The 22,142-nt window shown below is 41.2% G+C and overlaps 1 protein-coding gene across 1 annotated transcript in view; it reads right to left on the reverse strand.

Moving 5' to 3' along the window:
* APBA1 (amyloid beta precursor protein binding family A member 1) overlaps nucleotides 1-22,142 on the reverse strand; it is an 82,084-nt gene that overhangs the window by 31,928 nt on the left and 28,014 nt on the right. Inside the window, exon 2 of the mRNA XM_083356958.1 lies at nucleotides 4,636-5,840. Within this exon, the coding sequence (XP_083213084.1) occupies nucleotides 4,636-5,787 (1,152 nt within the window). The 5' untranslated portion in view covers nucleotides 5,788-5,840. The remainder of the gene's footprint in view (nucleotides 1-4,635; nucleotides 5,841-22,142) is intronic.

The following is a 22,142-nucleotide window of genomic DNA, read 5'->3' on the forward strand; positions in this document are numbered from 1 at the left end:
ACTGTGTGACCACAAGATATGGCAATGTTTGGAAATCCAGACTGATTGCCAAGTGCCCAGATTGCAATCACATGACTGTGGGTGAGCTGTCACGGCCAGAATGTTTGAGAACTGGTTGTAAATACCACTTGTGCCATCACAAGTTCAAATAGTCACTGAATGAGTGCGTTCATTGTAATGTTATTCACCAAAATCTAAGAGTGAGATGTGTGTGTGTGTGTGTGTGTGTGTGTGTGTATGTAATGTATGATTTGAACATGTTAATACAAATATCTGCAAATCCAGTTTGAATACAGGATAACCTAAGTGCTCTGCAAAGAATTTATCCCAACTTTGTAGAAAAGTATAATTATGTAATACAGAGTGTAACATATTCTATCTATACTAAGCCCCCTGGCCCTGAACAATAAACATCTTCCAGCACACAGGTGTCAAACTCGCGATGTCACGTGACGTGTCATGACGTATCGCAACTTTTTTCCCATTGCCAGCAATGGGGTGGGCATGGTTTTGGTGTGACGCATCTGGCCCACGGGCCAGCAGTTTGACACCCCTGTTCTAGCATATAAAGTTTGAAGAGTGATGCGCACGTGCACGCACACACACACCCCAAGGCTCATGACATGTAACAAAATTATTAAATTCTCTTGTAAATTGAATTTCATTATGTCTGTTTTAAAATCTAAATTAAAAAAGCCAAAGTGATATGACACAATTATATTATGGTTTTCTTGTGGCTACTACAATTTTCAAATCAAGGGTGTTTGTTTATATCATTTTTGTATTATTTATTTGTAATAGAAGCTGAACTAAGTTTGCTTGCAAAATAAAAGACACTGAACTAAGAGGACGGGACAATTAATAAGTTAACAAAGGTCTGAGTATTACAGCACTTAAAGTGTGTGCTATTTTGGGATGCAGATGCTCATTGTATAATTTTAGGCATTAGCACTAAATAAAATGCCCTCCCATCAGTGTGTTCTGAAGTGCAACTTCAAAACCTTTTTTTTTAAAAAAAAGTAAATGCTAAGCACTTCATCACATCCATATTGCTGGTCACAATTCTTTAGCCCCTTGCAGCACCTGAAACCTACTCAATTATTCAGTGCAACCTTCTCTATTCCCTTTATTAATAATAGATTGTCCCTGCTGTAGGGGGGAAAAAACCCAGAAGCTTTACAAAATAACTCTTAGCATCGGATTAAGAACTAAGTTAAAAATAGAATGAGTATTACCTCAACAAAGAGGTGAAAACACACATTATCTTAAAAAAATGTTAAAGCTCCAGTTCATCAAGCCACATTACCCATGTGTATAATTTTCAAAACAGTATGAAAACAAATCTGTGCTGTCTGAAGCTTGCAAACCAAGCAAAGGCTGTCACCAACTGTTCTTCAACATGGCTAAGAGGTATTCACTGTATGAAGTCATTGCTCTATTGGTCCCAAAACAGAGGACATGTAAACTCAGTAAGGAACACCTTTATTCGATAGAACATATACCTGCATAAAATGCAATGTCTTCTGAGGAAACTAAATAAAAATAATATGTATTAAAGCTGATGGTTTCTAAACGGTGGTAATAATAATGGTTACTAAAGGAAACCTGCCTCTGATCAGAAAAATTGTGAGGGTCCAAAATGCCATTATCACATACAGTTTGAAATAGTTCTATTTCACAAATGTTCTAACCACTTCATTTTGAAGAATAGAATCTGGAGTTCACAAGTCTAAAATACCCAATCTGCGGTCACCAAGGAGCCCAAGAACTGATTCCTTGAGACCTGCACCGCTCCTGATCTTCCCTTCCAATGTTCAAAATTACATTGCTTTTTAACTGAGTGACCTACATGCAGTAAAGTGCTAATTCTTCAGCACTATATTTATTTTTTTAAAATGTAAGGCTTTGGGGTCTTAAATGTATCCTTAGGAAACAAAAATACAGGATGCATTAATTTTGCCTGTGTTCTCCTGGGAAGTTCGCTTCTGTTTGTGTATCGTGAGTACACAATTTTGCTTGTTTGTTAATTATATTTTAATATGCGGGCATACAGAATGAGTGTTTTGCCTGACTGCATACGTACAAACAACACAGTTTTTCTTCTATTAAATGGATATTGCATGCTTTGTGGGAGCAAGCAAATATGCAATATAGCATTTGGAGCTGAAACCTCATTTTTGGCTTGTTTGTTGATTTCTTGATGCAGGCTACTTCTCTCTGAGCCTAATTGGCACACCTTTTAAACAGTGGTCTAAAACACAAGATGTGTCACCATTGATTTATATTCCAAAATATTTTATGACATTCCGCAAATAATCCTAGCAGATTAATAGACAAATGAATACATTCAACTTACATAAGAGTACCACTGGAGAAATGTAAAGAGCAAATCTGACCAAACCTGAGTGTAAAAGTCCATATATGGGCTTTCACTGTAGCAATAAGCGAGCAAAACATCACTATTTCTGCACCCTTATTGCATAATGTTGATAGCTGCATTTCAACCCTGTTTAGGATGACCTACTCCCTATTGGGGTTCTTGGGCCACAGGATCATCTCAAACACTCTGATGAGAAACGTTTATGGATCTGGTAGGCAAAATCACTCAGATTAGCTTGGAGATGGACTCTGACTGGGCAAGTTCTAATGTGATATTATCTTGTTATATTATCTGCACTGAGTTTGATTCTTATGCCCAAGAAAGTGAACAAGATGTTCTTGCCTATTAGTCCAGGCCCCTGCTTGTTAGATCCTGGCTTTCCTATGTTATTAAAACAATCCAGAAGATGACCATGGGATGGGTTCATCTGGCGGTTTGGGCCTCTTTGAAAGAGAGGGTGATCCCACCAGCCTTGAAAGAGGTAGCAATAAATCCCTTCCTCAAGAGGTCATCACTGGATAATGGTTGAAGAATTATCTCTGTTGGAAAGTTATCAGACAGTTTCAAATCTTCCCTTTCTGATGGAGACTGTGAAAAAGGTAGTTGAACAACATCTACAAAGGATCTTAGAGAATCCTGTGATGTTATCTGGACCAGTTTCAATCTGACACAAGGCCAAGGTACCATGCAAAGATAGCACTAGTCATATTTGCTGATGACTCTTAGTGGAATCTTCGGGATGGGAGTGGTGCCTCCATCCTACGGCTCCTTGATATTTCAGCAACTTTCTACACTTCAACCAGACTATTCTTCTGGACTGGCTATGGGAATTAGGAGTGGGAGGCACTGTGCCCCAGTAGTTCACCTTGTTTCATAATGGTCAGTTCCAGCCAGTACAGACAAGGTGGAAGAGATTGCATCTGTGGCCCCTCGTGTGTGGGATACATCATAGCTTGACACTCTCTCCTATCCTGTTTAATATCAACCTGAAACCACTTGATGAGGTTATCCACCCGGTAATGGGTGCCTCTCAGTATGCCCATGTTTTACCACTGCTATGCGAATTGTATTGGTTGCTAGTTGGCTTCTGAGTGCAAGTCAAGGTCTGATTATTACGTACAAATCTCTGTATGGGATAAGGCCTGATTATACAGAGGCTGCATGTCTCCAACTGTTTTTGCCTGTCGAGTACATTCCAGAAGATGAGTGTCTCCAGGTCCCCCCCATTAAAACACTGCCATTTAGGAGTGTGCCTTCCTCTGGAACAGCATCCCTCCCAGACATTAGGTAGGCACCCACTCTGGGCTTTCAGAAAGCTTCGTAAATTTCACTTTGATTCCAGGTTAGAGGTTGATATTTATTATTTGTTAAATGCCCCTATTTTGTCATTTTTCCTATACATTAAACTGTGGGTCATTGTTGCTAAGTTTGGTTATTTTCTTGCAGACATTTCAATACCAAACTAGGTAACATCATCACTGAAATGTCTGCAAGAAAACAACCAAACTCAGAGAGCACCAATGATCCCAACACTCCAATCCTGAGTTATACTCTGTTCTATCAGAGTATTAAATTATTTTAGTCTGGGCTGTCTGCTTGATTCAATGTTTTTAACTATTTTCATATTTTTCCTAAGCTTTATACAATGTCCAGAGTCCACTGGAGTTGGGCAGTCAATAAATTATAATAAACAAATAAATTCTACCAAAATCTATTATGTGCACCTTTCTGGTATTAAATTCCCATAGAATTTTTTTTAAACTGGCACTTTAGCACACCAAACATAAAAATACCACAATGGGGAATTAGGGATGTTGTACTGAAAGCAAGAAAATTTTGCAAAAAATACATATTGTCAAAAGAACTATGGAACAATGTTATGTGGATTATGGCAGGAAAACATCTGCTATATGGATGATTTAAAAGGTCACATATTTCAAAAGGGCTAACAACAGCTTAGCGTCGATATTCTGTTCCTGCACAGCAACACACTGATGACAAAAACAAATTCATTAGCACAAGTGCTTAGAATTCTTACCAAGAAAGTTCATGTTTTATAGAAGCCATCTTAATTTATTTTTTTCTTCCTTTTTCTTTGATATACAACAAAGATCAAAAGATAGCCAAGAGGAAGTTCATATTTTAATAATTATAATTTTAAAGCACATTTAAAACAAATAAATATAAAGTAATAATGTAATGAAAATTCTGATGTTTGCTTTCAAAGGGCAATTCAAAAGTTGGTATATACTTACATCTCCCTCTAGTGGTGTTTGATCCTCACCATCCCTGGTCGGGCTGATGTCCTGTCTCATCACCCAGATGGGTTCTTTGGGTTCATCTGGAGTATATGGTGAACGAATAGTCCTTGTTTTCACTTCCTCAATAGCTTCCTTAATGTCTTTAATTGCCAGTGATATGGCATCCCTTTTTTCCTTACTATATCTTTGCACTGATTCGCCTGCATTAACAGGTACTCTAGCATTCATTGAAACCTGATTGCTACTTTCATGGCGCATATTAGCAGGAATGTTAGTGTCCTCATTTTGTTCTGCTTCTGGCATGTCTTCAGCAGCTTTGTCTAGGCTCTGAGAACTCATGCTTTGTTTGACTTCAGCTACTATTTGGTCTATATCTTCCTCTTGTTCGTAACTGTCCATACGAGGATACGGGGCAAATTCTGCCTCCTTTTCAGGGCTGTCGGACTCCCCGTCGGAGCGCTCATCATAATGATGGAGTCGTGCACCCAAAGCTTCCTTTCGATAGTTGTCAGCTTCTTCTCTCTCTTGCTCATACAGCCTAAGACCTTCCTGCACATCAAGGTCAGGTGTGTCACCTATCTCTTCATACACATGTTCCTGCAGCCCATAATCAGCATAGGGCTCGGCATACTGCTCATCTTCCCCTCGTTGGAAGAGTCTATGAGTGTACACATACCCAGAATACGCTGCATTCATGGCTTCCTCATGCTCAATGGAATGAAAGTGCAAGTGGTTGGGAAGAGTTCGGTTATGAATGGTTTCGGCGTGCTCTGACTCAGCATTTTCAATGTACTCTTCTGCTTCAGGTCGGTACTGCACCCCATAGGCACTCTCGTCCTCATTCTCCAGCACTCTGTCACCTTCATAGCTGTCTCCTGCTATGGCTATGACGTCTCCTTCAGCAGTGTCAGTATGATAATGGAAGCCACTTTCAGTGCTGGCTGACCGTGCTAAGGTGCTTTCCTCTTCTTGCCTAGAAGGTCGTTCACGGCTGCCATTGGCACATCTTGGGTAATGAATGGCATACTGCTGCTGTTCTTCTTCTACTTCAGAATGTTCTAGGTCTGCCTCTACAGATTCATTCACTTCTCTACTGCCTAGTTCATCACTGACCTCTCCTTCAGGTGGTCCTTCAAAATGGTTCATGGCAGGTTCTACTAGGTTTTTCACCTATTCTACTGACATTTTGTGCGTTGAGGCTGTAAAGAAGTTACAAAAAGAACACCTTATTACATACAAAAAAGAGAAGAGATTTTAAAACCCATTTCAACAATTATAAAAAATGTGCAATTTGTTGGCATTTCCACTTTTGCAAAAAAAAAGTCTCTACCACTGGAATGGCAAAAATCAAGTTACCCAAAGTGTTAACCATAAACAGAAACCACTAACAATAATTTGAGAATGAATGAAATAGGAAGACTAAGTGTCCAACAGAACAGAATAGGCAGATTGATTAGACCGACAGTATCAGAAACATCAAGAAAAGAAATTGTTGGAAGAGGATACAAAGAGTATAAATAACTACATGGAAAAAAAGAGAATAAAAAAATGTGTGCAGGTAAAATATTTGTTTTTATATGCTTGTAGCTCTTTAGATATACCTGCCAGAAGCCACATTTCAAAAAAAGAGGCAGGGACAAGAAAAAATGAATCAATATTCATTTAATTATTAATCACTGATTACAATAAATTGCTTGTTAAATAAAGTAACCTATTCATAAAATTACTTAGCCCTGTACTTGCATATACCAATAATTCTCTTTTACAAACGTAGGTCATCTTTCCCCACAGAACATACAAGTGTGAACATATTTCCCTCTCAACAGTTAGAAAAGAAAATGGAAAAAAAATTCCAGTATGGAGATAAGCAGTGAGAAAGAGAAAGGAAAGGGAGCAGAATAAAATGGATGGAGGTGAAGCATGGGAAAGAGGTAACCAAAAAGGAAAGGGAAAGAGAGAGAAGTCCTACTTAGTCATTAAAAAAAGGTTAAAAATCAGCGGGCAAGCAACCCCTGCCAAGTGTTAGCAAAGCTTCAAAGACACCATTTTTATCCATGCTTTTCAGTCTAACCTTAGCCTGCCTCTATTCCTTTGTTTTTAACAGTATCTTATATTCTTGTCAGCTGAATGCAAAATGACCCCCTCACCCAATTCACAGGCAAGGTTGGTGGGGGGTCCCAAGAAAAGACATCTGGTTTAAGACCTGCAGCAAAGGTGTTATGAAAAGTGGCAGAAATGTATTTTTATACTGAAATGCTCAATGAAACCATCATAAAATCATACACTAAAATAAAATATAAATTGTAGACATAGTTTACTGCAATGTCTTTTTAAAAAAAAGGTACTTCCAAATTATTTGAAATTTGTCACATCAACAAATTCATCACACAGAACTAACACAAAGTCACAAATCTCTGAATTTAACAATGAGTGGGATAAACAACACATTACTCTTTCCACTAATCCCACTGACTGCAGTACTACTGGGGGAGACAATTTCATTACTACTCATTACTGGAATTGCTTGCACACATTATTTTAAGGCTTCATTGCTAAATCAAGAGGTGGTAATTAGCTATAACTCTCTCTAAGCAGTGGCCAGGACAATTGAAGATAACTAAATTAAATTAAACAAAGCGACCCCATCCCCACACTCTTCTCCCCCTTCCCCTCACACTTTCAACTTTCATAGAGAGATTCTAGGTAGATTCAGCTTTCTAGATGGATTCAAAATGGAGACAAACAGACATGAAAGAAGGAGCCTGATAAGCAAACATCCACCATTCAGCTTCTGTGAACTTCACACCTTTAAAGAAATGGAATGGTCCTTGGGGCACACATCACAGAGGAGTTTAAGCCATCACAGAGGCAAGCTATTCATTCCAATGGAGAAACAAATCAATCAAGCAGGAATGTTAACCCTACCAGGACTATAACAAAGACTTAGTAGAGAAAAGCATGTTCAAGAGGCAGTTGAATATAATTCCTATCTGCATTGCCCGCAGCGAAGCGATTCTTGTGAAGAGCTGAAACTATTAACCTGATGTCCTCTAAGGATATAAGAAGTTTTTCATTAAGTAGAGTTCCAACCTTCCAATCAAGCTATGTATGAAAGAGGTATAGCATTTTAATCATAGTCTGACATGCTTCAACTGTTAATTCATGGATGCTAGCAGGCGTAAAGATGAAATGAAATCTTTTAGTAAAACAAAATAAAATACTCTAATGTGTGAAGGAGGCGTGATTTCTTCTTCCATCACCAGTAATTTTATTCTGATCCTATAAACATGTAGACTCAAGGAATATTGTGTGAAAAAGCAATGACAAGGACTGGCGGATTTGGGGTTGTACCAAACAGAGGCTAGATTTTTTTTCAGCCATTCTTACTTGAAAGTGTAATTCCAACAATTAAGGGTAATCATGGCAGGGGGCAAATAAAAAAAGTCAAGATAAAAAGATTGTGTAACTAAAATCCTGCTCTTGCTACATATGGGCTGGGACCTTGATCTTGCTCACACACTGCACTGCTGGATCTTTAAAAACCAAGCAGCATTTTTTTTACTGAGTTTTGGATGTTGTGTCTTGGAATTTGTAGTTGTTGTTGTTAGCTGCAAAGTTGTGTCCAACCCACTGCGACCCTATGGACAACGTTCCTCCAGGCCTTCCTGTCCTCTACCATCTTCTGGAGTCCATTTAAGCTCACGCCTACTGCTTCAGTGACTCCATCCAGCCACCTCGTTCTCTGTCGTCCCCTTCTTCTCTTGCCCTCAATCTTTCCCAGCATTAGGCTCTTCTCCAGTGAGTCCTTCCTTCTCATTAGGTGGCCAAAGTATGTGAGTTTCAACTTCAGGATCTGGCCTTCTAAAGAGCAGTCAGGATTGATCTCCTCTAGGACTGACCGGTTTGATCGCCTTGCAGTCCAAGGAACTCGCAGGAGTCTTCTCCAGCACCATAGTTCAAAGGCCTCAATTCTTTGGCGCTCAGCCTTTTTTAGGATCCAACTTTCACTGCCATACATTGCAACTGGGAAGACCATAGCCTTGACTATACGCACTTTTGTTGACAGGGTGATGTCTCTGCTTTTTAGTGCGCTGTCTAGAATTTGGAATTTAGTTTCAGATAAAAACCAGTCTAGGTGGGATTAAATGTTTGCCCAAGTAACAACTGGGAAACAATAACTGAAGGGAAGAGGAGAAGAGAAATTTTAATCTTAATATTCATATTAAGAAAAGTTAATCTCAATTATTTCACTCTTTTGATCAGGATTGTTAATGGCAGGGGCAGGAGTGGGGAGTTAAAACCTTTTTATAATTGCCAGCAACCATGATCAAGATGAACTTCTGTTATTAAGGAAGCTATCTCAAAACCTAGCCAACAGGTAATAAGATGTATAGATGAATCAAATATTATTCATAGTCTAAGGCAGTGCTTCCCAAATTGGGATAAATCACCCCAAATTGGGTAAAAGTATTTTTTTCTTTGGGTAATGACACACGAACCTATTATCAAATCACAAGAGGGACACGTAAATAAAGATGTTATAAGTGGCAAGAAGAACTTTCTGATAAATGGTTCTGTGTAATGAAAGAAAAAATTGGGGAAGCAGTGTCTAAAGCAGGGGTCCCCAGGCCCCGGTCCATGGACCAGTACGGGGCCACAGCATGCCAGCAACCGGTCTGCACAAACAAGCAGAGCCCCATCTGTGAGATGCAGGCAGCACACAAAACCACGTACCCTCCAGTCTGCGGAAAAACCTCTCTCCACAGAACCGGTCCCTGGTGCCCAAAAGGTTGGGGACCTTTGGTCTAAAGTAAGCAAGCACTAGGGACCAGCAATTGTCACACTTACTCAAGTTCATGTTTTCAAACATTGTTACTGTGGCTATCTATTTCTATTACTACTACTACTACTACTACTACTACTACTACTACTACTACTACTATTAATCCAGAACCTCAAGATACTACACTTGAAGTCTGTTTTTATAAATATCCTTTGGATAGAGTTGTTGTTGTTGTTAGCTGTGAAGTCATATCCGACCCATCGTGACCCCATGGACAATGTTCCTCCAGGCCTTCCTGTCCTCTACCATCTTCTGGAGTCCATTTAAGCTCACGCCTACTGCTTCAGTGACTCCATCCAGCCACCTCATTCTCTGTCGTCCCCTTCTTCTCTTTCCCAGCATTAGGCTCTTCTCCAATGAGTCCTTCCAAAGGGCATCACATTTGCACTGCAGTTGATCAGGTGGTCAAGGTTCAATTTGTTATTCAAACAGTAGCCTACTTTATGCAGTGACCATACAATACTTTACATACAGATTGCCAGATTGTAGGGTTTTTAATTAGGGAGAGCGTTATTACATTTTTAAAGACTTTTTTGTATTTTCACACACACACACACACACACACACACACACAGAGAGAGAGAGAGAGAGAGAGAGAGAGAGAGAGAGAGAGAGAGAGAGAATTTTTCCTATATTGCCTGCAGAGCATTATACAAGAAAAGCACATAATCAGAAGATTCACATTTACTATTTATAAAACATATTTCCATGCCACTGCAATAAAAATGACTCTCGGTAGCTCACATAAAAGATACAATACACTATATTGTAAAGCAAAATACATATAAAAATTAAAAATACATAACACAATAAAAATACAATATTGCAACAAGTCAGGGGAAGGGCCTCCAAAAAGTTCAATCTTTAGAATCTTGCGAAAAACCACCAAATACGTAAACCAGCCTGATTGCCACCGGAAAGCTCTTTGACAGTATTGGTGCTGCAATATAAAGTCCCCTGAAGCTCCTCAAAGTGTGGATCTTGCAATAGTTTCTCCCTGCTGGATTCAATTTGGCAGGTTGAGGTTGGCATGTGCTAAGCCATGAAGGGCTTTATAGATTAAAAAAAACACAGAACGAGCCTGAACCCAGAAACCGACTGGCAACCAACGCAATGCAGGGGCAACTGCATTTGGAGCTAACTGGACTTTCCAAATATTCTCAAACCCAAACAGAGCACATTACAGTAGCCTAGACGGCTGATGCTAAGGGCATGAGTAACCTGCCAGCAACAGAAACATTAACTGAAGTTGGGCACAAACTCCTTTGGCAATGGCTTCTACCTGTTCATCTAGAAGGAGTCAGGAAGCAAGAAGAACTCCAATTATCCATTCTTTATTTTATGGGAGCCAGAAAGCAGATTTGCCAAGGCAAAAGATGTCTAGATAAAACTAAAGGTGTAGTATGATTGTTTGCAGGAGTGTTCCTCCGTACACAGGTTTGGATTCATTCTTAACTTGGCTGATGACAATGAAATATGAACATGCCAATGTAACCAGAATGCAAGTGATTCTCATTCTATAGGAATAAAAAGTACAGTAGTGTTTATTTTCAAAATGGGGTAAAAAGGAGTTTTTCAAAGAGATCATGTTACCTTTATTATTTTCTTTTTCTGCTCAGGAACCTGAGCATACAATGTTCAAGATACAATGCTATCTTGTAATTTGGTGGCAAGTATGTGCCTTTATGAACATTTCTCACTGAACAGGTTTCAGGTTTGAAATAGTTAATTCAATCTATCATGCCACATCAGATTTACCTTGAAGTCACCTTCCAATTTAATTCAAGCAGTGAATGGTTTTCTGTTGGTTGAATTAACTGATCAGAGACAGCTGAGTACACAGTCTGCTTGTTTCCTAAATACAATTAAAACCTTAACGAAGAATGGCACTCTGGATTTAGATCTCAAAACAGAAAGAACCATGAATTTCTAAATAGGCCATGACCAAATTGGGACGAGTTCCTCATTTTCCCCATTTCAAATATGTATATTGATTATAACCAGAGGGATGGAAGAGCAAGTCAATGAAAATGGAAGGTTTTTATTACATGCTAGCCAAATTAGCAGCATAATGGACAATTAAAAGTAGCAGTTGGGGAATGGGGGAGAGTAAAAGCAAAATTGTTTCTTTTCTCTCTACTCAAGAAAAAGAATGTATTCGAATGCCTTTGAAAAAGATACCAAGAATTTATAAACAGCATTATTTCATGAGCAAGAGAAGGAAGAAAGAACAGGCCAATTTTTGTATTACTCCAGCGTGTGGAAGTTGTATTTGTTGTTTCTTTCCATTTTACTGCAGCATAAAAGTATTCTATAAAATCTTCTACCTACAACTTCTTGTTCCCAATTTAGGCAAATCAGCCCCCACCCCACATCTCTCCTTAAAAACAGTAGTAAAGGAAGCTGTCAAAAAGGGGGAGGGCTGATTTTCTGTATTATCTTTATAATCTGACCACTGCTGCTAAAATAAAACAAATTAATTGAGTAACACCACAGGAAAGAAATTCAAGATGAAAAATGACCAAATTACCCCTTATAGAAAAATAAGGTTGACAGATTTTAGCTTTCCTGAAAGGACAATTGAATTATGATTATTTATGAGCAACATAACATTCACAACAATTATATCCCCCAAATCTATCAGCAGTGGGTAGAGGTGGGGAAAATAGCTCTGAGGTCAAGCAGTCTTCTGTTACTGGCTTTATTAAATTCTTCTAATGGGAGGCATTAGAAGGCATTAAGCTAGAAATTGGGAGACCATAAATTCTAATCCAGCCATTTGAATGACTTTGGACCAGTCCCCCTTCCTCTCAGCCCTAGGAAAGAGGAGGCAACGTCAAATCACTTCCAAATTTGTCCAGGACCCTCTCCAAAAGAGGAGGGGAGGGATAGGGATAAAAGCAGCTAGGTATGAACTATGCTATAATAAGCAGTGTAACTGTTTCTTTTCTGACAGATAATTCTTCTTTTTTCCCTAGGTTGTAAATTTAAATCTAGCGTTGAAGGCTTTGAATCTCTATTCTTCCAAGTGCAATTCACTGACAAGAAGAACCATTCTCGACTCTTTTTCAAAGCTGAATCCAGAGCCCCTGTTCTGCTACAAGAGGCTTCAGGTCCAGCCTCTCTAAACAATGCCAACCTGAACTGACTTGCTAAAGTTCCTAAGTTCCTCTCCATTATTTAAAGACAGCAGAAAATGAAAAGAAAGCTCCTAGCAGGTGGGTAATTGGTTCAATCCACTCTATATACAGCGTATGTAAATGTCTGTGAAAATGTATTGCATTCAACTTGAAGAAGTTATTTTAATAGGATTTCATAAAATTTAGTCAGAAAGATATATGGTAAGCCGAGACAATGGGTGACTGGCGGCATTTTAAAATATAACTTTCTTTTCTAACTTTCCAGGCTGTAAATTTAAATCCAGGGCTGAACAGTTTATATCTTTATATATCTTTATTCTTCAGGTGCATTTCCCTGACAAGAGGAGCCATTCTTCTTCAAAGCTGAATCCCTGCAAAGGTGCTGCTTTTTCCTATAAATAACTCATGATAGCCCAAGGACAACTTCAGACACTGCTCTGTAATCAGAACTGTTGGACAATAGGACTGGGGGAGGGTGAAACACGATTGCCCATGTTTATATTTTAAATTATCCAATAAAATTAACAATCATACACTTCCATTTCAAAACTGTTTAAAATCCACAAAAGAGTCATTGAAGAGGGCTTTATGGAAACTGCCCTAGAAAACCTTATAATTTAACGTAAAAAATTAATGCTAACACTTGAAGCATAAAATGAAAATATATTACTTGCAGCTAACACAAAAGAATAGCTTCTTCTGCCTTGATTCACAGCTATAAAAAAGCCACGGCCAATGAATGTATGGGAATATGCCAGAAGGCTAAGACATTACTCCATGGGTGTCAAACTCGCCGTGTCACGTAATGTGTTGCGACGTATCACAATTTTTTTTTGCACTGCCGGAGCTGGGGTGAGGTACAGCCTCCGCATGAGGCAACCGGCCCATGGATCAGCAGGTTGACACTCCTGCACTATTCTATCTATCCAGGAAAAAGTTATTAAAAATAAGAATTGCTCATCTTTAGAGTTTAAAGAAAGGCTGCAACTGTTTTTTTATGCTGAAAGCTACTTAGTCTTCAAGTGGTATATTGGATGCAACATGGTAAAAACAGGTCAGGACTAAAACAAGAATTAAATCCAATTAAAGCTTGTACAGTTGTAGTTTTTACAACTTGTATAGTTACATTTCCCATGTAGATTTTCGGTCATTCGGGTTTTTCCCCCGCGTAGAACTAAAGGTGTAGGTGCAACGTTTCGATGGAATCCCATCCGTCATCATCAGGCTGGAGGCTTTAGCTTCCTTCTTCTGGGAGAAGCATGTGGCTGTTTGTTCCTCTTTTTTAAACTGCCAGAGGGGGTGTGTTCTGTGGGTGGAGGTGTGCTCTGATTGGGTGGGGGATTAAGTGTGTTCTGATTGGGTGGGAGTGTGTTTTGAATGGTGGGGGTGTTCTGATTGGGTGGGGGTGTGTTTTGAGTGGATGGGCTGGTCTCAGCTGCCAGCCTTAGACCTGAGCTGGTGAGTTGTGCTGCTTTTGTTCGGCTTCATGTTTGTGGTGGTGCCATGTTTTTATAGTGGGTGTCAGTTTGCTTATTGTGTGGTTTGGAGGGGTTTAAAGTGGCTGATGTTGCAGCTGTAGTTAGGTTTCTGTTTTGTGGTTGTGCCTCGTTATCATTGTGGGTTCGGATTTGCTTTTTGAATGGTTGTGTGGTGGTGATGTCATGTGATGTTATCATGAGTTTGGGTCTGGTATCATTCTTGGTGGTTGGAACTCGTCTGTCAATCAAGGCGGGTTTCTAAATGGCTGGTAGGCGAGAGGTATCATCTCGTTTGTTCATGCTGTGGGGGCGTTTTTCTATCTCAATGGCTTCTCTGATTTCCCATGTATTTTATACAATTCAGAGAGGCACTGGTTCAAGTTGTGTGCCCTGGTTTAAGCTCATAAGGCACAAAAAAGGAGAATCAAGTTACCACTGTAATAGGCAGACCAGGGATGAACATTCACACAAGTTAAAGAGAGATAATCAGTATGCATTATTTGCTTTGAATGAAACAGTGAAATAGCAAATTATTGTTATGGTTTTCTAATCAATACTCTCCAGATGTTTTGATATTATAACTCCTAAAATTTCCATCTAACATGATCTTTGGGAATCTGGGAAACCTGACTAAAAACACCATTATGTAGTTATTATTCTAATAAGCAAACCAAACAAATATTACACTATGTATCCAGGAACAGGATGCACAGAAGTATGTCCAATTAACACTAATTTATCAGGCAGAGTGTTATATGCCAATAGGGGAAGTTTGTTAACTTTCACTCCCTCTGCTGGCTGTACACTGCAGCAAGAGCATGTGTTATGTCTATGTATCCCTGGCTGGCTATGTTAAACCATTGTAGCTAGGCTGAACTACAAATTCCGCTCAAGTTTTACAACTAATATCCTCTTAGTTAAATGCAGAAGAAAAAGATGGATTTTTGTAGTCATCCTACTACGGATTTAGGATTGAAATTCAACACAATAAATCTAATCAATTTATAATTCAGAGCTGCTCAGGAATCCTGTAAGCTTATTCACCTAAGTTTTTTCCCCCCAGAGAAATCAGACTAGCCACAGATTTTAGAGGAACTAAACCAAGATTTGCGCCTGGATTTTCAATCTATATCATTTATCTTAATCTTCTTTAAACTCAATTTCAATCTGAAACAGATGTCAAGAGTGAATTGTTCCTATTCCAATGCAAAATTGTATTTGCTATTTAGGCATCTCGGGTTATGAGCAAAGCCTGATCTTAGATATGTATAGTTGTCAATTTTCATCCTGAGCCCAATGCACACACTACGAACTTTTATCAATACACATATAGCCCACTCTTGCAGGTACAAATTATCTCTTCTGTAGCAATGCAGGACACTGCCTTGTTAAATTAATTTTGAGGAAGGATATGGGATACAACAATATTTCTCTGTCACTAAGATCATATTATATCACAACAGCTGGCAAGACAGAGCTGATGGATAGCAAGATCAATGGCAGATCCATAAGAGACATGTCTGAAATTGAAATTAAACATGGTGCTTGGACCATCACATAATGACACTCAAAACCAGAAAAGATTTCTAACCTTTGGTTATTAGTAGCATATCGTAGGGAAACCTTATTTTTATAAAGCCAGTTTACACACACATACACACACACACACACACACACACTTCATAGTTTATAAAAATGATTAACATGATTCTCCAAATTTCCCTGCTTTTGTAAATATGTAGTAAATCTTTAGTCACAAAGATATGATATTATGTTTCTGAGAACAAATCATTCCACATAAAATAAAAATACCTGTTTCCTTTAGTTATTTGAATTTGAACAATAAATAAAAGGTTGGCCAACATTCTCTGTATTCTGCACAAAGGCCATTTATGAACAAAACATGCTGCAGGCTAAAAAAGGCATTTCTGTTTGGGGAAAAAAGTAACAACACGTAAGTTCTAATAGTATTAGCTCCCTCAGAAGATGTTTCCGATACATAAAAAGCAGAGACATGGATATATTTTCTTTGCTGGTTATTTCTGAAGTTGGTAACAACCAAGTTCAGGGAGCGCAAAGGACCCCTCATTTCAACTCTGAGCTACAAATATTTTCCTCTATCAGAATTAAACAAGGTTTCATTGTTGTGGAATAAATCTTGGCTGGAATTTGTAAAACATTTCTTTTTAAGAATTATTAGATTCAAAGTTTTTGTAGAATGATCAGAAGGTACCTTTACAAACTTATGGGTATGGAATATTAATACAATCTTAGTTGCCATGGCTGCATTATCAATGGATGGAATGTCCAGCAGCTTGAGTTCTAGAGTTATTCATTTCTTGGACTCAATGGTAGACTATTTTTTTTTCAAAAAATGGTGAAAATGTTCCCACTCCCCTGGTGGTACTTTTTAATTAGTGATCATATTTAATTTGCCTTAATAGACAAGGACCCCACTGGATCAGCAAACTGAAGATGAGCTGAAGCCAAGAAGCAATGGGTTAATCAGAAAAAGAAGGATTACCCAAATATTTGGACTGGACACATCCAGGAGGCAGAGGAGATGGAAGTAAGCAGCGTCCCTATGGATCTAGCAGATTTTGACAGTTAAATCTGAAGTCTGCTAAAGTAAGGCCTGTGAAACCTATGAATTCTGATATGGACTAGATGGGATGTCCAAAGTTGAAACCTATCTCCATGCAAATTCCTCCCAATTTCAACTGTACATGAATGGTGCTATCTGTAGCTTGGCCAAAAAGTGGAAAAATGGAAGTATAAAAGACACTTTAACTGAAGAGACTGCCTCTGAAGAATAAAAAAGGGACAAATAGGGAAGACTTTAAAGAAATCATTTAAGCTCATAATTAAAAGGGAAAGGAACAATAAATAGAAAATTCAGTATTACATATGGGCAGCTTCTTTATTCTTATGTCCTACAACTGCACTCTGAAGCCCTTTTTCGAGACTGCATAGCCATAATGATTATAGCATAAGAAACTTTACTCTTGCAGTGGATACTCTGTGAGACTCTACAGTAAAGCTTGAAGGGGAAAGACCATGAAAGAGGATATCTACCTGCGTTCCCAGTCTGCTTCCCTCTAGATGTGTTCAAATTATTATTCTCAGAATTCCTAGTCGGCACGGCCAACACATTGGGATGGCACCAGTTTGAGTATGAAATGTAGGACAGGTTGCTCCCAACACAGATCTTTCCCCCCCCCCACTACTTCTCAGAATTCAGAAAAGGACACCATGTAGGGGTTTCCTTTTAGATTTATATTAAAAGTAAAATTAATTTATTTTAAAAAGTCATTATGACAGGCAGCTCAATATAAATCTTAACAACCTAATGTAGATATCTGCATCCCTTGCTCTATATTGCTGGATCCACACAACATGCTAGAATAAATGCAAACCCATGTGTTGTGGTTAATTTATGTTTAACGTGGACTCAGAACATTAAAGTTGAGAAAACCATGGTTCAGTTAAGACTTCAGTTCCATGGCAAAGGAGCCACACATATATAACTCTATAGAACAAAAAAAAAATAAAAGATTATTTTCTATATTATATTTTTTTTGTTTTATGACAGTAAATTCCTACTCAGCAATTGCCTGAAAATAGTAAGGTATTCAAGGTATTTGTCATTGCTTCTTTTCAGATACAGAATTAAAATTCTTTGTAAGTTTTCACATTTGATTCTATCTTTAGAGTTCCTTTGTTCAAGAATTATGAGTTGATGCCAGTAAGCAGCAATTGACAGCAAAGTAAGCCCTTGATTTAATTAATAGGGTGGTCATTACAGTAGAATGTCTGACACACCCAAATTGGATTTTATTTACTATTTATTTAGCTGAATTTATTAGGCTGCCCATCTCACATAAGTAATTCTGGGTGGAGAACACAATTACAAATCATCAATATAATAGTATAAAATAAAAATAAGAACACAGTAAAGAAGAGACAAAAAAAAGATAACTGAACCTATCAGCGTAACTCACAGCCTCACATAACCTCATGAATCTCATGCCTGGAAAAATGGGGGTGGTAGGGGAGGTGACGGGAAAGGTGGGGGAGGTAAAGGTGTTCCAGTGGGCAAACACAATGACAGACAAGACATAGTTCCTGGGTCCCACAGATGGAACCCAGAGCACACCCCTCTTGTTAGAGACAACTGGGGTTAGGCAATATCTTAAATATCTTGACCCTGTGTCAAGTAGGTGACAATCGCCACCTTGAATTGCATCCAGAGCCAGTGTAGTCAGGAATCAATGCTGTAAAATGGGCATATCTAGGCAAGTCCATAATTGTTTCTGCTGCTGCATTCTGGATCAACTGCAGCTTCCAGATGCTCTTCAAGAGCAGCCCCAAATAGAGCGCACCACAGTAATCCAAGCACACAGCATAAATAAAGCATGACTGCCTGTGCACAGTGTTGCTCAATCCAACAAGGGATGCAATCTGAAGTTGTGCAAATACCCTCCCCGGCTGCCACCTGTTCCTAAAGCAAGAGCCACAAGTCCAGAATGTCCCCCTAGATTGCATACTGGATCTGGCTGGGGTACCACAATACCATTTTTCAGCACTAAACTCATTTGTTATGATTCAGCTGAAGCCTGCTCTTCTCCATTCAGACCTTCACAGCACCCAGATACCAACAAGCATCACTTGGCTGAAATGACTTGGATTAATTACAGCCGAGTGTCATCAGCATACTTACACTATCATGCTGCATACCATCAAATGAGCTTTTATATAGGTATTAAACAGAAGTGGGGAAGGCCCCAAACCCCATGGCACCCCACAAAGATGGGCTTGACCTTTTCCGCCCATCAACCCTGACTGAAACCAATCTAGGATAAATGCAAATAAAAAATTGCTTGTCGTATAGGATTGTTATTGTGAGGAAAACAGAAGGTGGGAATATTATGTACACTACTATGAATTGTACAAAACAAGGTCAGGGCATAAATCTGATAATATCAAAAGTTAAAGACAAAACGGAGATGTGAAGTACAAGTCAATCAGTTACATTTTATTTATTTATTTATTTGTTTGTTTTTATAAACCGCCCTTCTCCCGAGGGACTCGGGGCGGTGTACAGAGTAAGATAGGCAACAAAATGAAACAGTATTGAAAAACAATAATCAAAACAAAACAAACTGGGACCCCAATTAGAGCTATCAGAGATATCAGGCCAAGCCGGACTGCTGGAATAGGTAAGTCTTTAAGTCGCGCCGGAAGGTGCGGAGGTCGGGGGCCATCCGGATTTCAGTTGGTAAGCAGTTCCAGAGGGCTGGCGCACCCACTGAGAGTGCCCTCCCCCTGGGAGCCACAAGCCGACATTCCTTGAGCGGTGGCACCCTGAGGAGGCCCTCTCTGTGGGAGCGCACAGGGCGGTGGGGTGTTGACATTGGCAGAAGGTGCTCCCGTAGGTAGTCTGGACCCATGCCATGTAGGGCTTTGTATGTCATTGTTAGCACCTTGAACTTCACACGGAAGGCAACCGGAAGCCAGTGCAGCGCACGGAGGAGAGGTGTGATATGGGAGTATCGGGAGGCTCCCAAAAGTGTCCGTGCCGCTGCACTTTGCACCAGTTGAAGCTTCCAAGTGGATCTCAAGGGCAGCCCCATGTAGAGAGCGTTACAGTAGTCTAGGCGAGAGGTCACAAGGGCATGGGTGACTGTACATAAGGCATCCAGGTCCAGATAAGGCCGTAGTTGGCGCACCAGTCGAACCCGGGAGAAGGCCCCCTTGGTCACAGCTCCTATGTGATCTTCCAGGGAGAGCTGCGAGTCTAGGAGGACACCCAGGTTGCGGGCCCTATCAACAGGGGGTAGTAACTTGTCCCCGATGTTAAGGGATGGGATGCTCTGAGTATCCTGGCTTGCCGGTACGTACAGCCATTCAGTCTTGTCCGGGTTCAGTTGAAGCCTGTTCCTCCCCATCCATTCCCGGACCGCTTTCAGGCAGCGGGACATCACGTCGAGGGCATCACTGATGTTGTTTGGAGTTGAGATGAAAAGCTGGGTGTCATCAGCATACTGATGGTACCCTACTCCAAAGCTGCGAATGATCTCACCCAGCGGTTTCATGTAGATGTTGAACAGGAGAGGCGAGAGGACCGACCCCTGAGGGACTCCGCAAACGAGAGGCCTCGGGGTCGACCTCTGTCCCCCTGCCAGCACCGACTGCGAGCGACCCTGGAGAAAGGAGGAGAACCAACGCAGAACCGTGCCTCCCACTCCCAGTCCCCTGAGGCGTCGCAGCAAGATACCATGGTCGATGGTATCGAAAGCCACCGAAAGGTCTAATAAGACTAGGACAGAGGAATGGCCCCTGTTCCGGGCTCTCCAGAGATCATTCATCAGAGCGACCAATGCCGTCTCCGTGCTGTAGCCCGGCCTGAAACCCGATTGGTACGGGTCTAGATAAACCGCTTCATCCAGGACCTGAGGAAGTTGGTGCGCCACCACGCTCTCAACAACCTTCGCAAGGAAGCGAAGATTGGAGACTGGACGAAAGTTATTCAATGAGGATGGGTCCAAGGTGGGCTTCTTGAGGAGAGGTCTCACCACCGCCTCCTTCAAGGCGGTGGGGAAGTGACCCTCACTCAGAGAAGCAGAGATGACCGCCAGGAAACAGCCTCGTGTCCCCTCTCGAGCTGCATAAGCCAGCCAGGAAGGGCACGGGTCCAGTAAGCATGTGGAGGAGCTCAACCTCCTCATAATCCTGTCCACTTCCTTAGGAGTCACAGGATCAAATTCCTCCCAGATGACGTCGACAAGACTGTCCATGTCTTGTTCTTCCAACTCAGCCCAGTTGGAGTCCAGGCCGGTTCGAATCCGAGCAATTTTATCCAGCAGATATTGACCGAATTCCTCGGCTCGACCCTGCAAGGGTTCCTCCCTCACCTCTTGGTTCATTAGGGAGCGAGTCACCCTGAACAAGGCAGCCGGGTGATTATCTGCGGACACGATGAGGGTGGAAAAGTAGTTGGATTTTGCCACCCTTATCGCAGCGAGATAAGACCTGGTGAGGATTCTTAATCGCAATCGGTCGGATTCGGATCGACTGGATCTCCAACGGCTCACTAGGCCCCGTCTCCGACGCTTCATCTCCCGGAGCTCCGCGGTGAACCATGGGGCTCGCTGGGATCTGCGCCAGGTCAGAGGCTGCAAGGGTACAACTCGGTCCAGAGCCTCCGTGGCTGCCTTTTCCCAGGCTTCCACTAAGGCATCCGCCGAGCTGTGAGCAGGGAGTGCATGTGCGTCCCCAAGCGCTGCCTGGAACCTATCAGGGTCCATTAGGCGCCTAGGGTGGTACCATCTGGCTGGCACCGTGCACCCACGGTGGGGGGTGGCAAAGGGGAAGTCTAGCCGCAGGAGGTGATCGGTCCATGACAGGGGCGTAACAGTCGTGGCACCCCCACCGATATCATCACGCCACCGTCCAGACAAGAACACCAAGTCTGGGGTGTGGCCTCTCTCATGAGTCGGTCCAGAAATTATTTGCAACAGGTCCATGGCCGCCATGGAAGCCATGAACTCCCGAGCCAGTTCGGACGATCCTCCCAGGGACGGTAGATTAAAGTCGCCCAAGACCATGAGTTTTGGGAATTCAACCACCAACCCTGAGAGGACATCGAGTAGCTCGGGCAGGGCCGCCGCTGCACGATTAGGTGGTAGGTACGCCAGCAGCAGGCCCAACTGCGCCCCCGGGCCGTATCTCAGTAGGAGAGACTCACACCCTACCATCTGAGGGACGGTGGTCTCTCGCGGGCTAAGGGATTCCCTGATGATAACTGCCACTCCCCCGCCCCTCCCATGGGTCCGAGGCTGGTGCAGCACCTGGAAACCTGGCGGGCAGAGGTCAACCAGAGGGACACCACCCTCTGGGCCCAGCCAGGTTTCCGTGATGCAAGCCAGGTCCGCATGCTCGCTCTCCACTAGGTCACGAACGAGGTGAGCTTTGTTAGCTACGGACCTGGCATTCAGGTAGACCAGCCTTAGCATAGGAGGCTGCACACCTTCGCTCCCA

Source organism: Vipera ursinii (genome assembly GCF_947247035.1).
Source record: "Vipera ursinii genome assembly, chromosome: 2".
NCBI classification, from domain to species: Eukaryota; Metazoa; Chordata; class Lepidosauria; order Squamata; family Viperidae; genus Vipera; species Vipera ursinii.